This window comes from Strigops habroptila, chromosome 12 (assembly GCF_004027225.2).
Source record: "Strigops habroptila isolate Jane chromosome 12, bStrHab1.2.pri, whole genome shotgun sequence".
In the NCBI taxonomy this organism is placed as follows: Eukaryota; Metazoa; Chordata; class Aves; order Psittaciformes; family Psittacidae; genus Strigops; species Strigops habroptila.
The window spans coordinates 949,104-970,621 of record NC_044288.2 but is presented as its reverse complement, the minus strand read 5'-3'; the positions used below and the strand labels follow the sequence as shown (position 1 = coordinate 970,621).

The 21,518-nt window shown below is 50.6% G+C and overlaps 1 protein-coding gene across 2 annotated transcripts in view; it reads right to left on the bottom strand.

Annotated features, from left to right (window-relative positions):
• Positions 1 to 9,246: 9,246 nt before the first annotated feature.
• Positions 9,247 to 21,518, bottom strand: part of GRHL3 (grainyhead like transcription factor 3) — an 89,277-nt gene continuing 77,005 nt past the window's right edge. For both annotated transcript variants that reach the window (XM_030504686.1, XM_030504687.1), the window contains exons 6-16: positions 20,996 to 21,149; positions 20,455 to 20,566; positions 19,633 to 19,727; positions 17,823 to 17,981; positions 17,262 to 17,340; positions 16,728 to 16,861; positions 15,987 to 16,021; positions 15,206 to 15,294; positions 14,978 to 15,063; positions 13,831 to 13,895; positions 9,247 to 10,077 (exon numbers count right to left, since the gene is read on the bottom strand). In XM_030504686.1, the coding sequence (XP_030360546.1) occupies positions 9,963 to 10,077; positions 13,831 to 13,895; positions 14,978 to 15,063; positions 15,206 to 15,294; positions 15,987 to 16,021; positions 16,728 to 16,861; positions 17,262 to 17,340; positions 17,823 to 17,981; positions 19,633 to 19,727; positions 20,455 to 20,566; positions 20,996 to 21,149 (1,123 nt within the window). In that variant the 3' untranslated portion in view covers positions 9,247 to 9,962. The remainder of the gene's footprint in view (positions 10,078 to 13,830; positions 13,896 to 14,977; positions 15,064 to 15,205; positions 15,295 to 15,986; positions 16,022 to 16,727; positions 16,862 to 17,261; positions 17,341 to 17,822; positions 17,982 to 19,632; positions 19,728 to 20,454; positions 20,567 to 20,995; positions 21,150 to 21,518) is intronic.

The following is a 21,518-nucleotide window of genomic DNA, read 5'->3' as shown; positions in this document are numbered from 1 at the left end:
TTGTTCTTCTTTAGAGAGAGTGTTAGTCTTTTTCTGCACAGCATGTCTGCATTGCAGCCATTTCCTAGTGAGCAGTCCCCTTTTAAACTGCCTTGAGTGCAGGACGGCCACATCTACTGCGTGGTGAGGCACCGCATGTTGACTCTTCAGAATATCTGATGACTTTGCTGTTTAAGACACAATGAAGACAACACAATTTAATAAACTTAATAAGCTGCCACTCATCAGCTGAGACATCTTAACTGGCTGCATGCATGTTCTTGAAGCAATTCATGCTTTTATAGTAATTTGATCTAGTTTAAACATCAGCAAAGGTGTTTTAAACAAACATGTCTTACCTCACAAGCTGGGTGTGCAAAGAGCACACGTACAGAGTTACCAGCCTCAGCTGACATGGGGTAATCCTGTTCACTCACACAACCCATATGCTAAGGCTGAACTTTCTGAGGATGACTCACTCTGACCGAGTACCTGCGCCAGCACGTTCCCACTTGATTAAACTGGTTTGCAGGCCATAATTATTTTCTATATCATACTATAATGGCTTCGCATCATATTAATTTTAACATTGTAAGAATTTGCTTCTGGGAACGGCCTTCTTGAATTAATCACTGACTCATGATTTACTGTAGGAGATAATATCTAACCTACAAGAAGCAGAACAGGAAACTATCTATTTAAAAGATGTCAGTGTCTGATAATTTATGACTATAGACAAAGAGACATCTGAGAAGAAGAAGGTGGACAGATCCTGCAGTCTTTACATGGTCACTGCTCTCAGGCAAAAGGGAACTTTTGTCCAGTAAGTGGAGGACCTGCTTTTGAGGCAGTGACAGCTGAAAATGGACAAATATTGGAGGAAAAAATGAGTGAAACCCAGGAAAAGAGTGTCCGGAGCTGTCAAAGCCATCTTCAGCTGTGGGACCAAACCCTGTATTAAAGTAAAGCCAGTTAAACATCATGACTTCTGTAGGCACTACACCTGCTTATGCAGGAAACATGAGAAAGAAATAGGAAAAGATCAGTGTTTTTGTGCTGAATCTTTAATGCCGGTGTCTTCCTGTTACCTTCCCACTCTTGTGCTTGAACTGGACTCCTCCACTTACATCACTGAATTGGCCTTGACCAGTAGAAGTTTTCTCCAGCTACAGCTTGATTAGAAAAAGTCCATTTCAGCAGCCAGCAAGAAAAAGTTTTAAATCTTAGAGCACCACATTCCAGGAGGTAAGGCTTCATCCTGGGAACCTGGCAAGTCTTTCCCTTTGTCCAGTGATCCAGTCTGTGATTTTGGGTAGCTCATATAACCTTTTCCCTCTAAGGACAGGAGTTCTCTCAGGAGCGTGGTGCTCCTCAGGAGCTGTGGATGAAGCATGTTTCTGTGCATAGATTGTAGAAGAGCTGCAGCCAACACCAGGGCTGAGAGTGCAGGAGGCGGCTCTAGGAGAGCATGATCTGCTTCCCCAGGGACTTCTGGCACCTCTGTCCAGGTTAAGGAGCTTGGGGACTGCGAGCAGCATAAGGACAAAGCTGCACCCTGAGCTTGGTGCGAGCTGCAGGAGGGCACAGACTCTCCAGCAGATACCTGCAGGCTTGAACAAACCCAGATACAGATTCTTCAAGTCATCCTTAGCTCAAAGCCCACCCTGCAGCCGCACACATCTCCCTGCCTCTGCAGCGCTTTCACTGGTGCCCCCTTGGTGTCTTGGCAGCGCCACCTCGACTTTGGTGCTCAGTTGGTGGCTTGAGCAAAACGGGTCACTTAGAGCTGACATCAGAGGAGCCTGAGAGCAGCTGAACACACAAAGCCACGTTCTCTGCAAGAATTCAAGTCCTCGGCGTCTGTGTAAGTGCAACCTTTGCATGCTGGGCAGTCACAAAGAGACTTACCTACACTTGGGAAGCACTCCCAGAGTTTGGCCCTAATACTGCCTGCAGCTGTATCATTACAATCACTCACGATGGAGACAACTGGATTTTAAATGTGGGTTTTCCTTTGTTGGTAATTACCCACAGGTAAAGTCAATTTAAAGGCATTCACAAGCCCTTTTTCTTTTTCTGAAAGAGACCTCTGGATTTCTGCAAGCAAAGCAACAACATTTCTGGCCAGACAGTGTTTATGTCCAAAACCACAAGAGGATTAAATGTAGAAAGTGGCCTTCTCCATCGAGCCTTGAGCTGGGAGGAAAGATGCTGCTGGTGATTTTGGTTCTGATCCTCTGGGGTGCAGAGCACCATCTCACACAAATTCAGGTCACTCAGAGCTTCTTAAGGCACGTTTGACTTAAGCTGGTGTCAGGACACTGGTGAGTCCCTTCCAAGAGCTCTGGGTAGATCCCTTTGAACCTCTGCTGAGAAACCATCCAGAAACAGTCCTGACAGTTTAGAGTAGCCATCAGGAATCACCAGAACACCCCACAACAAATCAGATGCCAGAGGCTTCAGGAGAAGCCACGTTAGTGCATAATGTACCAAGATCCACAGTCCTGTAGCTGCAATAGTCTGTTCCTGGCCCACTGTGTGGCGAGGCTTCAGACCTGGAGTGGGAGGGCACGTAGCCTTGTAGTTGATCTTACGAGTTAGACCATGTGTGAGTTCTCCTGTATGTTCTTTAAAATTGCCAATATCTCCATATATTCCTATGATCAGGACTAAGCTTAGTGTTGCCTTATCAGTGTCCCTCGAAATAAGCTCTGCCCAGGACAGCACTTTTTAAATTCAGAAGTGATTTCCCCACACAGTCCTGTTATACCGGTTCTTTTTCCTTCTGTTGCATTCACTGACTGATGCACTCTGCAACAGTGCCACTGTTGCAGCCCGGTTTGGTATTTACATCCTTTTCCTGTTTGTCTTGTAGGTCACTACAACACCAACCATTCTCTCATCCAGGTGTCTCCCATCTTGCTTCAAGCCAAAGACCTCTCGCCTGACAGAGACGTACAGATTTACTGCAGAGCCTGCAACTGATCAGCCACATAAACCTACCAAGGAAGCAAAGAAAACTCCTTTCAGGTCAGTCCAACCTGGACGAGATGCCACTTTCATGGGACATAGGACAACGTGTCAGAGAGCAGAGTGCTCCCGCAGTGTCCCACCACATCGCCTGGCCCAGTGGGGCCAGTTATTGCCACAGATTTACAGGGACAGGCTCAGAGGTGGAAGCGTTACAGTGCGCTGCCTCGGAGTGCAGTGTGGGTTGATAACACCCTGGAGCACTGTATCAGAGGTACCTTTATCAGATGATCTCTCAGACATTTACAAACAGTAATTAAACACCGCACCACCCTTATGATGTAGGGGTGATTTCTTATCCCCACTATGCAGATCAAGAAGCCAAAGCACACATGACCTGGAAAAAGATGTATCATATCCCAAGTAGGAGCTTTAAGCATTTGGCCATGTTTCTCTTTCATTGCCAGTGCCTAAACTCACCCCCAGGAACACACTGGGCATAAAGAGTCCAACCTGGGAAGCACTGGGCAGGAATGGTGAGGGCAGCTCGTGGCTGCACAGCATCTCAAGGAACCTGATGGGTAAAAATTCTCAGCCCCTGCTAAGGCTGGGAATTAGAGCTGGAAAGAGGCTTGTAAAAGTCTCAAGTACTTCCTTCAAGCCAGAACTGCCATTCCCCCGTCTGCCATCCTACTGCTTGTTTCAAAGAGATTAAAAGGCATGAAAGGAAACTCCCTTCTCCCAAGCCCTCCTCCCCCTCAGCATCCTCATGAGAAGACAAACAAATCTGCCTATCAGCAAATTGTTCAAGTAAATTTACTGTCACCATGCAGTGACGTTGCCTGGCCTAAGATTAAGATCAACAATAAATTCCTGACCATGGAAAAGAATGAGAACATGAGAAAGCCCACGGCCCTCCTTACCCAAGAGCTGTATCTTTACTACATCTCTCAGCAGCTGTATCTTATAACAGGGTTTTGTAAAAACAGCGGGAAGCTGTAGGCTGGGAGGGAGGCGATGCCAAGTGGCATTGGGTAAGGACAGAGGGCTAGAGGAAAGGGCAAATTAAATGTGAGGAGAGAAGATCGCCAGTCTGTGTTATCAGAAAACACAAAAACACTCCACACCCAGCTGCTGGGGTTGGAGCTTGCTCCCTCTCCTGCTCCACTCAGCGGGAGAGAATGGGAGGAACTCCGGGTTGGAGTCACTTGGCATCACTGCCTTGGTTTCAGCGCTATCTTGCTCTGGAGCAGCAGAGCAGCCGGCTGTCTGCAGAGGCTGGACCACTGGCAAGTCTTTATTTGACAATAAACAAAGCAGGATGTCTGTGGCATTGCAACTAGACCCCTTTTCCCCCAGATCATTTCCCAAAGATTCTATCTTAGGAGGATTAAGCTTCCACCTCCCCAGGGACTTAATGGAAACCACAGCTTTGATTTCCAGACATAAAACCCCATCAGTGTGGGACAAGTTCCTCAAACCTCTTTTTCTCCTGACAGGCAGAAACTCTGCTTGAATCTCTCTGCTCCAGCCACCCCACCTTGCAAAGATCCTCCTTCTCCTGGGCAGTACAACCTTGTGGCTTGCAATGGGCCTCCAAAGCAGGGCTTGGGTGTTTGAAACACACAGCAATGGACAGAGCATGGCTCCTAGGCCAGCTGAAGGTAAGAATTGTTCTAAAGCGCTTGTCCCTCCTAGAGATGGCAAAACACAGATCTGATGGAGCAGCACTATTGCCTACTCCACAGGAAAAAGCTGAAGCACAGAAATTAGCAGAGCTCCCCTGCCAAGGCATGGGGACACCTGACCACACACACCGCTTCTGAAACACATGTAACTCAGACACATGGCACACAGGACCCTCTGTGAATGGAGGACAGTATGTTTATGAGCACCAGGTGTCTAAATCCATACAAGATCAGAGCATAGCATCTCTGACACCTTTAGATGGTTTAGTATCATGCAAAGGGCCACCCAGCAGCAAATGGCAGAAGCAGCGCTGGAGTCCTGGCTGCCAGCTCTTTGTCCAACTTGCTGGTGCCTATTTTACAATATTATTTTTAAAGGCAAGATTGAAAGACTCATGTTTGCAATGTAAAGGCCATTAAAGCGTCACTGGCTGTCAGTGCATTTGCCAAACAGGTTCTGTGAGTTCTGGTGCCTGTGTAAAACTATCACAAATTCTGGCTGTTGGTACAACAGACATTTCACCTGCAATGGTTTTCTGTTTGATTGGAAGAGGAGCCCTCGCAGGGAGGGAGGCCAGGGCCTCCTCCAGCAGTGCGGCGTTACAGAGCACCTCAGTGTGGTATCCTTGGGTTTACACCCCTCTGGCTGGCCTGTCCTCCACCAGCCTCACCAGAGCCTTCCTGGCATCAAGCTGAGTAAAACCGGGTGTTGAGCCCTCACCCTGACATCAGCAGTGCTGAGAGGTGGCCGCAGGGTCAGGCCCTGCTGCGCTCTCCTTGCATTGAGCCGTTCCTGCCTGGGCACGGGCTGAGGCAGAGCTGGGCATGGCCAGGGTGGATCCTGTCCCTCCCTGCCCGGTGGCCATTTGCTGCCAGGCACAAGTAACATTATTTTTTCAGTTACTCAGACTCACATTTCTTGCCCTGTTTCTTTCGTCTGAGATTCTCCATCCTCGTGGGAGGTTACTGAAGGGCTGCAGAGCAGACAGCAGCGATCCTGCCTTTATTTCTAGTGTCTGAACTCGCCCAGCTGCAGATTTTGTACCAGCCACAGACAGCGGGAGCACACGCTGGTGCCATTAGTCTCTCCAGGGCCCTTGGGGCAGCACTAGTGGGGTAATGGGCTCTTCTGGGGCCACATCCAGACCATATCCCAGACTTGCAACACGGGGCATGAGCAGCCAACTCCCCAGAGCTATTCTGCTGACTAAGCAAGGACAAGATCCTCAGCCAGCATTTCGGTTAAAGGAACAGAGCGAGGGCAGTTCATTTGTGCTGAAGATCTGGCCCATGATTGTTAAAGATGGTAAAGAGGAAGGGGAAGGGGTAGAAATACCTCCTGCAGGTGCTGGGGAAATGCCCTCTTTCCTTTCCAGCAGTCTTTTATGCCAATTTGATTAGAAGCCCATGCAGTACCCTGTCAGTGCATGAAAGTGGGGCACCATCAGTGCATACACAGACAAAGCCACTCGGAGCCTTCCTCTGTTGCTAAACTCCCCCCCCCCCCAGCTCCTTCCCACTCCAGCCTGAACAGAAGGAGGAAAACTCCACTGGATCGAGCTCCTGGTGGTGAGGTTAGAGGTGACTTGAGCCCTCTGCCCCCAGGAATGCACAATATGTACAGAACTACTCTGTACAATACCACAATGAGCAGAACAAGAGGGAGGGAAAATACTTCACAGTTAAATCAGTGGCTGATACAAAGCAGCAGCTTTATTGCTTTATTTCTGGTTTATTCAGCAGTTGGTGGTGCCTGGGCTGCTTCAGAGCCAGAGCCCCAGAGCTCCCATTGCACAGGAGCCACAGTCAAACATACCATCAAGACAACCCACATGGAAGCAAAACTGAAGTCTGCACATGCCAAGTGTCAGCACCAAACTCCAGTTCTGTGGCCAAGGACACTTCCCAGCTGAAGACACCAGGACATTCACACAGCTGAAGGCTTAGTACTCATCGCACCACCCAGCAGCGTAGTTACAAAAGTCCAAGGAACTACCTGAGGAAACAGGTGAGGAGCAGAGCAGGGGGGCCCTGCACCGACTCACCCACCCTGTGAAACAGATGGAGACAGAAGTTCATTTTCCTGTGTCTTTCATCCCCTCCAATACCAACTCAGCACCAGGGCATCTCCCAACACAATGTGTGGGTGTCCTAAGAAAACACAGGATGCTGTTTTTCTCTTTATAGCGATGGAGAACCACACCACACACCGAGATCCTCAGCTGCTTGCTTGATGATGCAAGGAATGAATAAGCATGAATAAAGACACAGAAACTGGGTGGTGTTTGCAGAAGTGCAGAGCAGAGCCCTCCACCCAGCACTGGGGATAGCAGGGCTCTTGCACAACTCAGCTCACAAGCTGGTGTTTCTTATGAATCTCTGTCATTGCAGGTGCTGCTTTATTCACCCAGAGCCTGTGGGGAGTGTTCCTGCCCTGACAGCCCAGCACGGACCAGCAGAACCCAGACCCCAGAGCAAGGATCCTCAAAGAGGGCTCTGCACAGCACACACTAACTCACAGTGAGCAGCCCCGTCCTCACTCGCTGAGCGCAGCAGCTCATCAGCGGTGCGTGGTGCTGTGTATTAGAACATGCTCACTAGCTAAAAGGGACTTGAAAGCTTCCGGATTTGTAGGTGTTGAATAATTAATACAACTCTTGGGCACTGCAAAAAACTCTTGGTGCTTTCACCTGATAAACCAAAGAGGAAACAGGTGCAGGGGACTCAGTGTACCCACTGGAGCTGCCACCCAGCTCAGCTCCATCACTGCAGGCCTCTCTTATTGTGGCAGGGACACGGGACATGGGCAGTGTGGGCACATCCTGCTCAGAGGATGGCCACATGGTTCCCCCTCCAGCATCAGACCTGTGCCAACATGTGTGTAGCCTCCATGACACGCGAGTGCACGGACACCACCACACAGAGCAGTTACCTGGAGCATCTCTGGCTCGAGTCAGCGCAAACCAGCTGCCAATCGTCCGGAGCAGACCCGGCTCCAGAGGAAGCTGCTCCTGTTTGTCAGTGTGAGCCCTCTGCAAAGCATAAGCAGGTTCATACTTTCACACGACCTTTGCTCGCTCGGAGGTGAATCACCTTCATCGCTCCTATCTCAATCTTCAAAAGGAACTGGTGGGCTCCGGGCAAAGACTCAAGAATGCTGTCACATATCTGGAGCTCTGCTTTACGCAACCGCCTTGGCTGGAAGGGACAAGCGATACTGAGCCCGTCAGCAGAGCCCCCACCCCCGGCAGGGCTGGAGGGGGCGTTTCCCTGCACACAGCATGACCCTGCTTTAAACTGACAATGTTGGGATTACCCAGAACCTGCACAGGAGCAGCGCCAGTTCCCTGCCGCCACCCCACAAGCTGGGGGAAGTGGTCTGTAGGGTGCAGACACACACAGCTCCAGCCAGGGCTGGGCAGGTTCACACCAAGTGTGAAACAGACCCTGTGAACCCAGCAAAATCCATCCTTGTTCTGCTGGGAACCTTAAGTTACAACACGAGGTTTTTGCTGTGTAAATTAGGAGTAATGCTACTAAGAGTAGTGTAAGTGGGAAGAGAATCAGACAGGTAGTGCTGTGTTTACACAGGTAAGAAATTAGCCTCAAGATTAGACTTTTAGAGCAACTAATCACAGGTCAAGGGCTCACTAGGAGCCCATATCATTGCACACACAAAGCACCCCACAGCACGGCCTCGCTGCCAGGGCGTTCCCAAGAGCAGTTCCTCGGGGAGGGCACTACCACTGCACGGAAACCTGGAGCAAGCCATCAGGGCACCCCCAGCTCTGTGCCGGTTCCTTGTGTTCGGGCCTCTCCAGTGGTGTGGAGGACTTGGTGCTTCCCCTGAACCACCAGCCCCACGTCCTCCCTCTGCACAGGCAGCAGGAAACCTCCATTCTCACCTGAGAGCTGGCGCCAGTCCCTGCGCTCGGGCAGGACGGGTTCACCCTTTGCGGGTGCTGGTGCCCTGCACCGAGTCCTGCTGTGGGGTAGAGCTCCTGCACTGCCAGATGAGGGGAGCTGTAGGTTTCACAGGCATCAACACCAAGCGCTGGGGATTCCTGGTGTGCTCATCTTTAACTGGAGCTGACATTCAGCTATAGCAGGGCTGTAGACCTGGCCTTGCTGAACTAACAGGGAAATCCTGCAGAAGAAGGAGTTTATGATATGAAGGAGTGCAGAATGCTGGGAGAGATCAACAAAGGTTGATAAGCCTTCAGATTTATCTGAGCTTCATCTGAGAGGCTCTCCTCATTGCAATAATGCTTAAGTAATCCCAAATTCACCAGCCTGATGCATTTCATCATTTCAAACCCCCCTTCCCAGCAGGAGCAGAGCTGCTCTCACTTCCCCTCATGGGACTCAGGCACATATGACACAGATGAAGCTGGGGGGGAAGAAAGGCCCCAGTTTTCACTGGTCAGACGATTAACTGGGTAACACAGGGCTGCCCTCGGTACCTTTGTTCCTAAGGGGAAGCCGCTGCGGAGATGGCAGCAGGGACGAGGGGTTGGTGGCTGAGCAGAGGCAGGTGTGAGGAGCTTCCACAGCCGGCTCCTGCGTGGCCTTTCCCAACCCCACCCCCGGAGCCGGGTGGAGACAGTTCAACCTTCCATCTATGAACTTTTATTACTACGGAATATCCAAAACAACAAAACCAACAACACAGTTACAAAAGGAGTTCACGGAGCAATGTGAAGCAGCCCGTGTTTGAAATGCTCTGTGTCACCGTTCCGTCCAGTACAAAACAAGGTATTTATACATGTCTCAAATACAAAAGGAGCCGTAGGTCAGAAATGTACGAACAGGGGCTGTGGAGGCCTTGGTGGTATTTACAGTCGGAGGCCTGGCCGGGGGCACGGGCACAGGCAGTGTCCATTCAACGGTGCATCTGCAAAGCCTCTGAGCGTGGCCAGAGGAGCCTGGAGCCGGGCTGCACCCCACTGGGAGCGCTCCGAGGTGCCGGTGCTTTGGGAGAAAGCCAAAGCCTCGGGGTGGATCGGGCACAGGGCAAGGCTGACAGCGAGCAGAGGCAGTCCTGGGCTCTGGCAGCCACCTCGGTGCCAGTCCCTGTCCCGCTGTGGAATGGGTCAGGCCCGTCGCCAGAAGGGAATAAAATAAAATAGAATAAAAAATAATAATAATAATAAACAACTCGACAGAGCGAAGTTCCGTGTTCACAGGGTAACAGCTCCCAAGCAGCCGCTGCCCTCCCAGAGGCAGCGGTTCAAGTAGAGGCCCCAAGTCGAGGCACTGGGCAGGTTCTGTTGGGTCAAACTTGCCGGTTTTGAGAGAAGTCCCAGAAGTGCTGCCTGTGGCTCTTCAGAGCTCCTTGAGGATGACCTGGAACTTGTTCTCTGCTTCCACCATGTCCAGGAGAAAGGCCATGTGGTTGCTGTAGTGCTGGATGATGTTATTGTCCATGTTCACTAAGATCCTGTGGGAAAGGGAGAAGGGCTGAGTCAAACGCAGCACAAGGAAAGGTTTGTGGAGCAGCTTGATCGGGAGGGGTGGACACTTGGGGTCCCCAGCCATGGATGGGAAATGCTGACACCGACACTGACACCGTCTTGGGTGACGGCAGACCTGCTCCCAAACATCTCCACACAGAATTCCCATTACAAATTCCCTTTACTGCCCTGCTCCTGATGTGCATTGCGTTCCACAGCCACTCCTTGTGCCAGGCTGCCGGGAGCCACAGCCCTGGCAGGGACAAGGTGCTGCCGCGTCCACCCCATCGGAGGGGCTCAGCCATTGGTAATTAACTGAAGCCACAACATGACAGGAGCCTCCTGGGGAGCTTTTCGCAATTCCACCCAGACATGCCTGGGCCCAGCGTCTGCTCCACGGGGAAATTACTCTGGATTATGGCAGGGTGTGAATTGAGAGCTCCAACCTGGCATCAATTCCATGGAGACTCGGGGAGAAGGAGACATTCCATCAGCTGATTTCAACCTGGGGCTGCGGTTCTGTGCCAGGGAAGACCCCTCATTACTGTAGTGCAGTGATGGGGCAGCTCCACATCCCCCCAGCCGCGTTCCCACAAACCAGACGGGAAATTTGTAGCAGTTTGGAGGGAACAAAGAGAACAAATTTCTGTGCAGGAAGAGCATCCCCTCCAGCTTCCTGCCGGGGTCACTAATGGGGCAACAGCATTAATTGTGCAACGCTCGAGCCAAGATTGAAAACAAGCGAAGGAGCAGGCTGAGCACCCAGCACATCTGACAGTTTGACAGGCACAAACACGGCCCATGTCCCTCTGGGAATGCCCCCGAGGTCAGCGCAGCCGCTCCGCTGAGGGCAGGAGCTGTGTCCTGGTGTCCCGTTGCTCTCATGGGTGCTCTGTCCCCAGGTTGTTTGTGGTTGTGCTGCCATTCCGTGGGGCACAACAGGCTGCTGCCTGTCACAGTGCAGTCGGGGAAGCGCAGCCCACCCAGTACAGGGGCTGCGACATGGGTCTGACACCATCCAGGGTGAACCATCACCCTCCTGGCACCGGAGAGGAGCAGTGCCGGGGCCAAGCCATGGATCCCGGGAGTCAGGCCCCTGACATGCGCCCCCAGGGAGGCAGCGATCCCCCGCCCGGGGGGTGTCACAACCAGCAGCGCTGCTCCAGTGATGGGGTGCAGGCAGGCAGCCAGAGGCAGCTCCTGCTGTGGAGCTTCCATTTGATTTCTCAACCACAAAAGGTTTGAGGGTGTTGATGGGGAACGTGGGCCCTACTTTGTTTTTCTAGACCAAACCTCACCAAGACACCAAATCGCTTCTTACTGCTCCTGAGTCACCCTGAGATGAAGTTCATCTGGGTGAGCTCATCGTGCCGGGGTGGCCCAAGGCTGAGCATCAGTCCCCACCACTCCAAGCCCAGCAGTACCACCGAGCTTCACAGGTTTACCACAGATGCAAATCTGACCCTCAAGCTGGAATTACCAGGAGAGGATTGTTTAGGGTGGAGCAATAGGATGAAATTATTCAAAGGAAAATTAAATCTGGGGGAGCAGGAAACAGTGTCTGACCGTGCCAGCGTCTGGCTGGAGAAAGTCCTGTGTCCCCACACTCCAGCAGTAATTAGGGCCACCGCTCATGTCCAGCTCTTAGTAAACCAGGTGTCAATGGATTATTTTTTAGCCTAATTTCCAAGTGTTGCCTTTTCTTCTCATTAGATTCCTCTGGGGAAGGGATGGAGAGGATATCTGCCTGATTTCCCTCCCAATCATTATTAAACATCATTCGCTACCTATCAGATCAAGTAACGAACAAACCCAAAGCACAGCGAGGTGCTGGTGGCCTCTCCCCTGATGTGGTGCCATTTCGGGGTCCGCCTGCAAACTCACCAGTGCTTGGATCTCCCCTGTTGCACGGATGCTGGTTCAGTAAACCCAGCCCAAGCTGGAGCTGCCCGAGAGTAGCTGCTGTCTGATGACAGTCTTATGACCCGTGGTGGCCACATCACGAGCCACCACCACGGCTGACACACCTGAGGTTTGGCTCCATCCGAAGCTGCAATAATAAACTGACCACCCCTGTGCTTCGCTGCTGTTCTCTGTGCTCAGGCTCTGGCTGTAGGTGTGTGGGACAAACCCCTCCCCGAGGCCGCCAGTGCTGCTCTTGTTCTTTGGGGGAGAAAGTTCCATTTCTGGGGCCAGTGGATGAGCAGCATCTGGCAGCACCAAGGCCCCGACTGCAGGAACAGGGGCAGGAGCCTCCTGACCAGTTCAGATGCCTCACTATGGCCCGCCCATCACCTTAACATTAAGACCATATCTAAAAACTCTCCTAAAGGGGAAGAGGTTGCTCAGCTGTGGATTTAGAGGTGAGGGGGTTGCTGCTTCCCAGTTCAGTGACACCACATCACAGCACAGAGGAGAAACCACCTTCTCTCCCCTCCCACTATGCAGCTGCCTCCAAGCCTGACTTTAGCTCCACTTCCCCTGCAGCAAACAGGCCACGTCTCACGGGGATCAAGTTATGGTGACACCAAATGAGTGGGAAAATCCCATCCAAAGAGCTTTAGGACTTTCTCATCCCACTGTCACCAGGAAGCAAATGCAGAAGCAGAGCTTTGGACTAGCCCTCAGCTCCCAGGGGCTCAGCTCCGGCTCTGTGCCCCTGCAGAGCGCTGCCAGCAGCCTCACTCCTGCCTGTCTCTCCCCGTGCCCAAACTCTGGGCCAGGGCCAGCAACAACAATGAGTTCATCTCCCAGGCAGGCACCGCTGCTCGCAAAGCTGATTACATCTCGCTCGCTCTGCAAGAAGGGCTCTGGGTTTAGCTTTATGGGAATAAGCTTGGGAGTCGTTCCCCTTCCATCAGCTGAACGGAGAACTTGCTGCCAGGGATGGGGACAACCCAGGGGGAGTTCTCAGTCCAGAAAACATTTCCGAAAGTAGCTCTTGGCTCCACATCAAGACCACTGCCCTCCATGGGATGTGCAGCAGCTGGACCTCAGCTCATGCAAAGCAGCACCATTCCCTCAGCCATGGCGGAGATCCCTATGGATCAGTCACTGATAAACACCATGTTGAAAGCACTTGAGAATTCATTTCTCATTTACTGCAAACCCACCTGAACCCCCTGTAGAGCTCTGCAGGTCTCCCAGCAGCTCCTGACCAGTGTCTCCAGTGGGACCTACACTTCTGTACTGGGGCTGCACAAGAGCTACCAGTGCCCAGAAAGGCTGATCAGAGCCAGTGGGTCCCCTCACCTCCAAAGCGAGTGTGAGGTTTCCTGTTGACCTCCTGGTCTGGGGTGGGATGGCAAAGCTGGGAACAGACACGGGCTGCCCATGGTGTTATTCAGCCAGTTCAGTCTCTTTCTGAGCCAGGGACATTTAGGCTCTTGGTCTGGAGAAGCAAACATTTGTACCTCTGATGGCAGTAAGATAAGTTCTCCATAACCTCGGGCTTTCAGACTGAGACACAAAGGATCACCCATTAAACTACCCAAACATTCCTCCTTCATCCAACTTCCTTTCCTTGGGAGACTTTACACTCCAAATAAATATAATACAAACAAGCATTATCCCAGATCTTTAAAGCCCAGAAAGATCCAAGTTTTATATGCTCCAAATAGCACAGACTCACATGGCTTCATGTTTTATTATCTTGTTAAAACGCTGTGTCAGCCTATGGCAGGGTACCAGGAGAGTGGGTTTAGAAGCACAGGGTAAAAGCAGAGGAGAGGTTAACTTACCCTCTTTTGCATTTTTTGTAGACTTTATAAATGCTTTCTTCAGGAAGCCCATATTTTTCTGAAATCTGTGAGGGAAAACACAGCAATTCTTTGTACTTGTAAAATGAAATTCCCATGATAAAAACCACAGATAACACTGAGCCCGGAGTGTTCAGCAGCAAATGATCCCCCCTCCCTCTCAAGAAAGACCAAAGCAATGATCTGAACAGGACAATCTGAGCCTGGGTCCTGCAGCGAGCAGAGGGGTGGCTGCAGCCTGGCCTTGGGTCTCCTGACAGCTACTGCCAGGCCAGGGACCTTGGGCAATAACCTTCATCTTCCTTCCCTCACTCCCCGGCTTGTCTGGGGCTCGATGCTTCAACCTGCTGCAACCCAAGGTGAGAGGAACCACAGGACGTGTGTGACTGTGTCTGCTGTGGAGGCACCAGCCTGCAGGTTCTGCTGAGGTTCAGCTGACCTGCAGCGCTCTCCTGGGCACCTCCCTTAGGGGCTTTGGGTGCAGGAGCTTTGTAGCTTTTTCACAAGCCTCTGCAGAGTTTCTGACTCTCTGTGGTGAGGGATGGGGGAGGGAAAAGATGGCAAAGGCTCCTCTGTGCTGACATTTTTCAAACTCTATGTTTAAAAAGTGTGTAAAACCAACAGAGCTTGAAGTGCAGCCATAAAGCCCCCCCAAATCTGGGAGGTTTACTGTTTGTTTCTTCCCAGCAGGCTCCAAAGAGAGATGGGTTATCGGAGATGCTGCTGATAATCATCACAGAAATATGTCTGTGTTCTCCTCAAACACAACACAGGGAATTCCAGCAGGAGGCCAGAACTGGCTGTGGACTGCACATCTACAGCCCTGAGAATGGAGAGGGTGTTTGACAATGGAAAATATGAATGTGTTGTCACAAGAGGAGACTTATATTATGATCTGAACAAAACTTCTTGCCATAAGGTGTGTTCTTCCCTGCTGCAGCACTAACAACACAGCCCATGCCAGGGCCTGGGGATAGAATTCACCTGCTACTCACAATTTCCATCTCCATTCTCAGCAGAAAGCAGACATCAGATAGGAGTAGTCTTACATCCAGCTTCCTGCACACTAAGTGCCACTGCCCTTTAACCTGCAGTTCATTCATGTGCCACAGTTTTTGATAACACTTACAGCTGTTCTGAGGCCCTGGAGATCTGGTGTCTTCAACATGAGAGCATCAAACACCTCCTCTGACTCCCTCCGCACGTACAACAAGACTGAAAGAGATAAAGCACAGCACTGACCCAGGACTCTTAGAGCATGTTCTCGGCATGTTCTCAATTCGTGCAATTCAAGATCCGAGGTTACTTGAATCAAAGCAGACACTATATCCAAGAAGAGTTCCATCCCAGGGCTTACCTCTCTGAGGATCTTCTTCCTTGGTTTGCTTTGGAGGAACTGGGTCAAACTCCTCCGTGAACGAGGCACCGCTCCGCTTCAGGGGCAGCCTGAGCAAAAGGAACACAACACTCTCAGACACACAGAACGGGAGCAGGGAACAAAGCAACAAACTTCTGATTGAACAACCAGTTACTCCAGCAAACCTCCAGCAATTAAATACTGGGCTTGTAATTACAGCAGCAGAGTCTTCACCAGAGCTGCACCTTCTGCACAGCACACACGAGGAGATCAGTGTGTGCAGGCAGAGGTTCTGGAATCACAGCACAGACAAAAGCCTGTTGCACCTTCTTGGCATTGTTGCTTTATTGATATCACCAGGCAGTGCACCAAGCCTTGGGTGAACGCTGGTTCTCCCCACTCCACACACATTACAAGTGTGATTTCTACTCCATTCCAGTTTATTTTAGAGCAGTATCTGCTCCTGGTTACTTGAACCCTTCAGTGATAGTTCTGTGATATTTCACATTGTCTCAATAAGAACAGCAGGACAGTTGTGGACCAGACTCGTGTTGGAGTGGCTCACTGGTAGGGAAAGGAACCTATCTGTGCTTCTGCATTCCTTAAATCCATTCTAGGCTAATGCTTAACACATATTTTGACACTCAAGGGCACTGGGGACACACTGTGCTGTGTTATTTTTGCACCTGTAGATAGATACTGCCTGTGGGTATCAAACCACCACAACATACCCAGAGAAACAGCAGCTGATGGAGGGAAGCCCAAACTGCTGCATCCTTACCTGTTTGTGGAGTTGGGAGCAGCAGGAGGGAGCACCTTGGAAGGAAAGGAACATCGATCAGTTTGCACAGTATCACTGAGTGCCAGTGAAGCTGGGGAAGGCAGCGCAGGCACATCTCAAACATGATTTCCCTCCTCCCAGTCCATCATCTTCCTACACCATTAACCCAAACATCTGCATGTGTTTCTTAGATTAAATGAAACCCGACCAGATTCTCCTAGTGCCTGGGTTTGATGCAGATGCTGCAAGAGGACACTACAGTATTGTCACAAGTGGCTTTTCCCCCTTTTTGACAAACCAAGACACTTGTTTCCTGAGGGAATCCTGATGAGCTCTGAAGGACACTGGGTCTAGGTTTCCTTAGGCTCAAGGGGCTAGAGAAGGGCAGAGGACAAGTGAGAGATGTCCCATGCACACAGGGACTGATACGGTCGCATTTTACTATAGTTTTAATTTTGCTACCCCTCCAGTCCTCTGTGGAAGCTGCACATGATCCCTGTAAACCACAGGAGTATCTGGCTGGGAGGAACCTGGAAAGGCTGTCTTGCCCATCACTGGCGCATGACTACGTAGGCCACTCCTGACAGCTACGTCTTCAAGTTCACCACATTTCCACAGAAGAACTGTGGTTTGGTTTTGTTTTTTTACATACCACAGGTCATGTCTGGGGGACTGATCAGTTGGGAATGATGGGGGTGACAGATGAGGGCAACAGGGTGGCTGTTTTTGGAAGGGACTCACCGTGCCGCACCTCTGCGGGTTTGAGAAATGGACGTTGGGGATGAACAGGACTGGTTGGGTTTCGAGGTCAGTCTCTGGCCTCAGGAACGTGATCTCATTCCCTCTGAAGCCGGAGAGCAAACAGCCTTTGAGACCTGCGATGAGAAGTCCAGTACATCTCAGTTCAGGTGGCACCTTCAGAGGCAGTCACATGCAGAGGAGGGGAAGCTCCTGGCCAAGGTCTTCCAAGAGATGTATTAGAAAACAGATGGGACTCTGCAGAACTGGGTCTCCAGGGCTTGTCCAGGGCTGCTCCGCATGGGAAGGCTCTGCTCCCTGCCAAGGCCCCAGGACAACTCAGGAAGGTTTGTCAGTATTAATAAAGGGCTTTGAGAGTCCCTGTAGGAGGCCAGGGAAGGACTGGACTGACAAGCTGGATCTGAGTGGTGCTGATTTCATCAGGCTTGGAAATACCCAGGGCCAGATCTCCTGGAAGTTAACGGACTACATGGATTTCAACACGCTTTGGCTTGGGTAACTAGCACTAGCACTGACCGTTGTTATTGGAGTCCAGGCATTTTCCTTTCCTTCTGAACTGTTTCCTTTCATCATCCCGCATTTTCCTCTCTGCTCCCTGTGGGGAAAATAAGGCTAAAATTAGGACATTGACAGTTCTTACATTGGCAAGAGAGGGTTTAGTGGCCATCTCTCGGAGGTCAGCCCATTACTCAAAAATGCTCATGTCAGACAAAAATAGCTGTGAGCAATTTTTCCACGGGAAGATATCTGGGGTTGGGGAAGAACCTCTAAGGATTCTCTCATCTCTTCTGCTGTTTAAAAACCTGTCAAAAATAGAGTTTATTATGAGGCACGATCCCATTTAGGTTTGCCATGGGGAAACTTTCTGCTGGCTGTTGTGTGAGGGCCTCAGCAGTGCAGACACATCCCCACTGCCCTGTCTCACCCAGCGGAGGGGAGGCACCATCTCTGCTCCTCAGCCCTGAGCTCTGGGCTGTTCGAGGCTCTCACAACTTTTCTGGGTTTTTTAATCTTGGAGTCACTGGCCACCAGTTTAAAATTCCTCTTGGACAACCTGGTGGGAAAGCAGTGTTGTACCTTATCGCAGAATATCTTTATCTGGCAGACGGCGCGGTGCACCAGCTGGCTGGTTCCATTGCCATAGTCATAAGTGTCTATCTGGAGGTTGAGAGGGACACCTTTCACTCCCTTCTGGGAGGAGAAGTCAGTGCTCAGGCAATTCACCCCAATAAATACCTGCAAACAGGAACAGGGATTGATACAGCTTTTTGGTGCTGAAAACATCATTCTCCTACAGCAATGAAAGCAGTGGGTAGGAACAAAAGTAGACCAAGACATCCTTCCAACCCTCCCAGCATTAGCCAGGAGCTCCCACCACCAGCCCTTCCTAGCCACAGCCTCCCCACACCCACTGCAGCTCCCCATCTCTTTATTCGCACTCCCACAGCTCAGTCAGGTGTCAAACCAGATGCAAAGTCTGCCTGGGGATGTCCTTGCAGGTATTTCTGATCTGAACAAGGGACCCTCAGACAAGAATGGCCTGGAGGGAGGGCGGGAGGGAGAGAAGGAAGGAGGGAGGAGGGCTAGACTACAGCTTCAGCAATTACACATCATTGCTGCTACCTAAATAAATATTCTCCTCACACTGGTCTCCTTTATCACGAGGATGGAGTTACCTCCAGTGGAAACTTCTGAAGGAAAGCTGAGCACAGATACAATCTTCATTGTATCTCCAAATTACCGACTCATTTGTGTGACCCTGAAATCTCCCCTAGACTCTGGGGACAGATTTGCTCCCACAGTTCCCTCAGTAGGGCTCTGCCCTACTGCCGGAGGATTTCAGCCCTGAAACCTAACGTCAGATCTAGACAGTACCTATATATAGAAAAGAAAACCACTTAACTGTGGTGTGAAGTTTAATTGAAAAGAGAAGCAAGAGGTGCTCTAGACGACCCAAATACCTGCCCCTTCTGCGCACTCCCAGCCTCACAGCTCTCTGAAATCTCACCTTTCCCTGCCCCAGGCCAGTGCATGTACAGAGTTTCTGCTAAGAGTTAAATCCAGTTTTGCTGAGGTGCCCCCGCGGGCTTGCCACATACCTGACATATTTCCATTTCTGACAACTTTGCCTTGAAGACATTTGTTAACCTCTTGGGTTGTAAAAGACCAAGGTCGCCTTTGGGCTAAAAGAAGGGCTTATTGAGATCCCAAAGCAAAGCAGAGTTTTCCCAAGCTGCCAGCTTCAGAGAGATGGGGCATTTATGCTTTTCTTTTTATCTTAGATAGTTCATCTTTTTTGATATGCTTCTTTCAATCCACACTGGGTACAAAGTATTAATGAGAGACTCTGAAGAGGTGCAGAAGAGAAAGAAGAGCTGGAAAGATGTTTATATTTACAGATTTTAAGGTCAAAAGGGATCTTGTGACCTGCCTGGCTCCCTTCCACATCACACAAGCCACAGAAGGGTCGTCAGTCATTTCTGCATCAAAATGCTGCCTTGAAAGGAGGGTCTTTGTTCCCTCAGCTATGGTTTATTTAAATAGGCTTCACCTACATGTGAGTAGAGCCCTGATCCAGGCTGCCTGCTGCAAAAGGGTTTCTTCAGACTTATCCATCAGCACTAAAACAACATCTCTGAGCCAGTCTCAGGTGTACCCAGCGTGTTTATTAGCTAATGGCAATGCTTAAACACACAGAGAAGCACAGTGTCCTTCCCCACTGGCCTGGAAGACAAACAGTACCTGGGGCCACTGGAATGGCATTGTTTGGATTTGAAACTCTGTCTGTCAGCTGAGAAGCAGGGGGAGCATGCTGGGGCTCAGGAAGGAGACTTCAGCTTTGCTGAGGACCAAGGCTTCCCATATCCCTTCCACAAGCAGTTTGTACCTTTGCTTCCTCGTGGATGTTCCACACGAAGGACAGTGCATTGTAGGCTAACTCCTCAATGTTCTGCACGGTGTTGAAGTTTTCTTTACAGTCAGCTGAAATGCAATGAAGAAGCAGTTTATACTCTGGCTGCAAAACTGGTTCCATTCCCTAGGTCTTCCACTCCCTCAAAGCCTGCCTCTCACTCACTCCAAGGCTAAAAGAAGCCTTGTAATATAACGAAGCCATCCTTGATACCGCTGGGTACACCTCAGCGTGCATACATGAGGGGTAGGCCAGAAATGACTCAAAGGTATTTGCCGGTGACTGCTGTTTGGGCAGGGATGTTATGCAAAGTCAATGCAGATTGCTTCTAAACTCAAACAACTGTGTGTCTCCTCTGAGGCACGAGGTGCTCAGCAAGGTGCTCAGCTGGATGGACAAAACCTCTGCCTGGCCAGGCATGACATGCTGTAAAGCCTGTGTGGTGGCAGTGGAGAAGGACAAGTAGTACAAGAAACCTTTTCTAGCTCAGATTCCTGGACTCCAAGAGGCCACAGGTCACGTCCGTAAGAGTCAGAATTGCTCAGCAGTTTCTGTCTCTCTGACTGAGGCTCTTTGCTGTACCCTGGGCGCCTCACGCATGTCCCTACACTCAGCAAACACCATTTTAAACCTGCAAGAGCTCCTCAGCCAGAAAGGACTTGAAGCCAGCAGATCAGGCTGCTCCTCCTGCCTGCCCCCACGCCGGGTTCTGGAGCTTCAGCTGTGTTATTGTGTGTTGGAAATGTAGTAAAATGGTGCTCAGAGTTACCAACCCCACCCAGACAGCCCCGCTCATACCAACGTCGATGACCCTCTGCTTGGCCGTGGGCTGGCGGGAATGCCAATGCTTCCAGAACTTGAGCTGCTCCGTCGGGATCTTTTCGTTGTCAAAAACAATCATCACCACACTCTGTAACACAGTGAGGATATCTCTAAGAACTGCTCAGGATTGGACCGGGTTTCTTTGCTGGGAACTCAAGCTCAGCTTAGGCTCAGGGGTGGCTCTGAGGCCTGGCCACACATGACTGGAGCAAGATGGGGAACCTCTCTTTAGCTCAGACACCCTCCCACAAGGGCCCCCAGCCAGCCATCGGCTAGGGAGGCCTTTTGTGCATCCCTGACCTTACTGTGAAAGGTTTCAACTGCCAGGGATCATGAAGGCTGTTGCTGTGCATCAGAGGATTAGCTTGCTATGAGCGAATCCATCCCATTCATTGCTTTAAGCCAACATGAGCCACAAAGCCATTACTCTTCTCGTTCAGCTCTTTTCCCAGGCCAGTACAATTGCTGGATGTCTGATTACAGCATGTGTCAGCAAAATTGTCAGCTTGTCTCTTACCTTCACTTTATTTGAGGACAAGTGTAAACATTTGCTGTCTCCAGCTGTCCGGAGCGTGATGGGGTAGAACTGTCCTTTGTTGAGGTAGGCCATGGGAGAGTCCCCGGATTTGATGTGAATGGCTTTGGGTGACCCCAGAGTGTATTCAAAGTCACTTATATGGAACAAAAAGAGAATGATGAATAAGCACACGCTGCTGTTTCACTCCAAAAGCAAAACAAGAGCCATGCAAGTCTCCACCCCTGCAGGTTACAGGTTACAGACACTGTACACACAGGAGTCTCTGCCCTGTTCCCCATCTCACACACCCCTACACGAGCACCTCCCATCACAGCACATACTGATCCTCCCCAACACCCCGGGGAGCAGCAGTTCTCCAATATCCTCATTTTACCCTTTTGTTTTGACTTAAAAATAGCCCTGTGCATTACTGTAACCAGTATTGTTCTGTGGATGGCTACAGAACCCTTACACAATCAAAATCCTAAACCAAACCAACCAAAAATAGGTACCTGTGATGAGA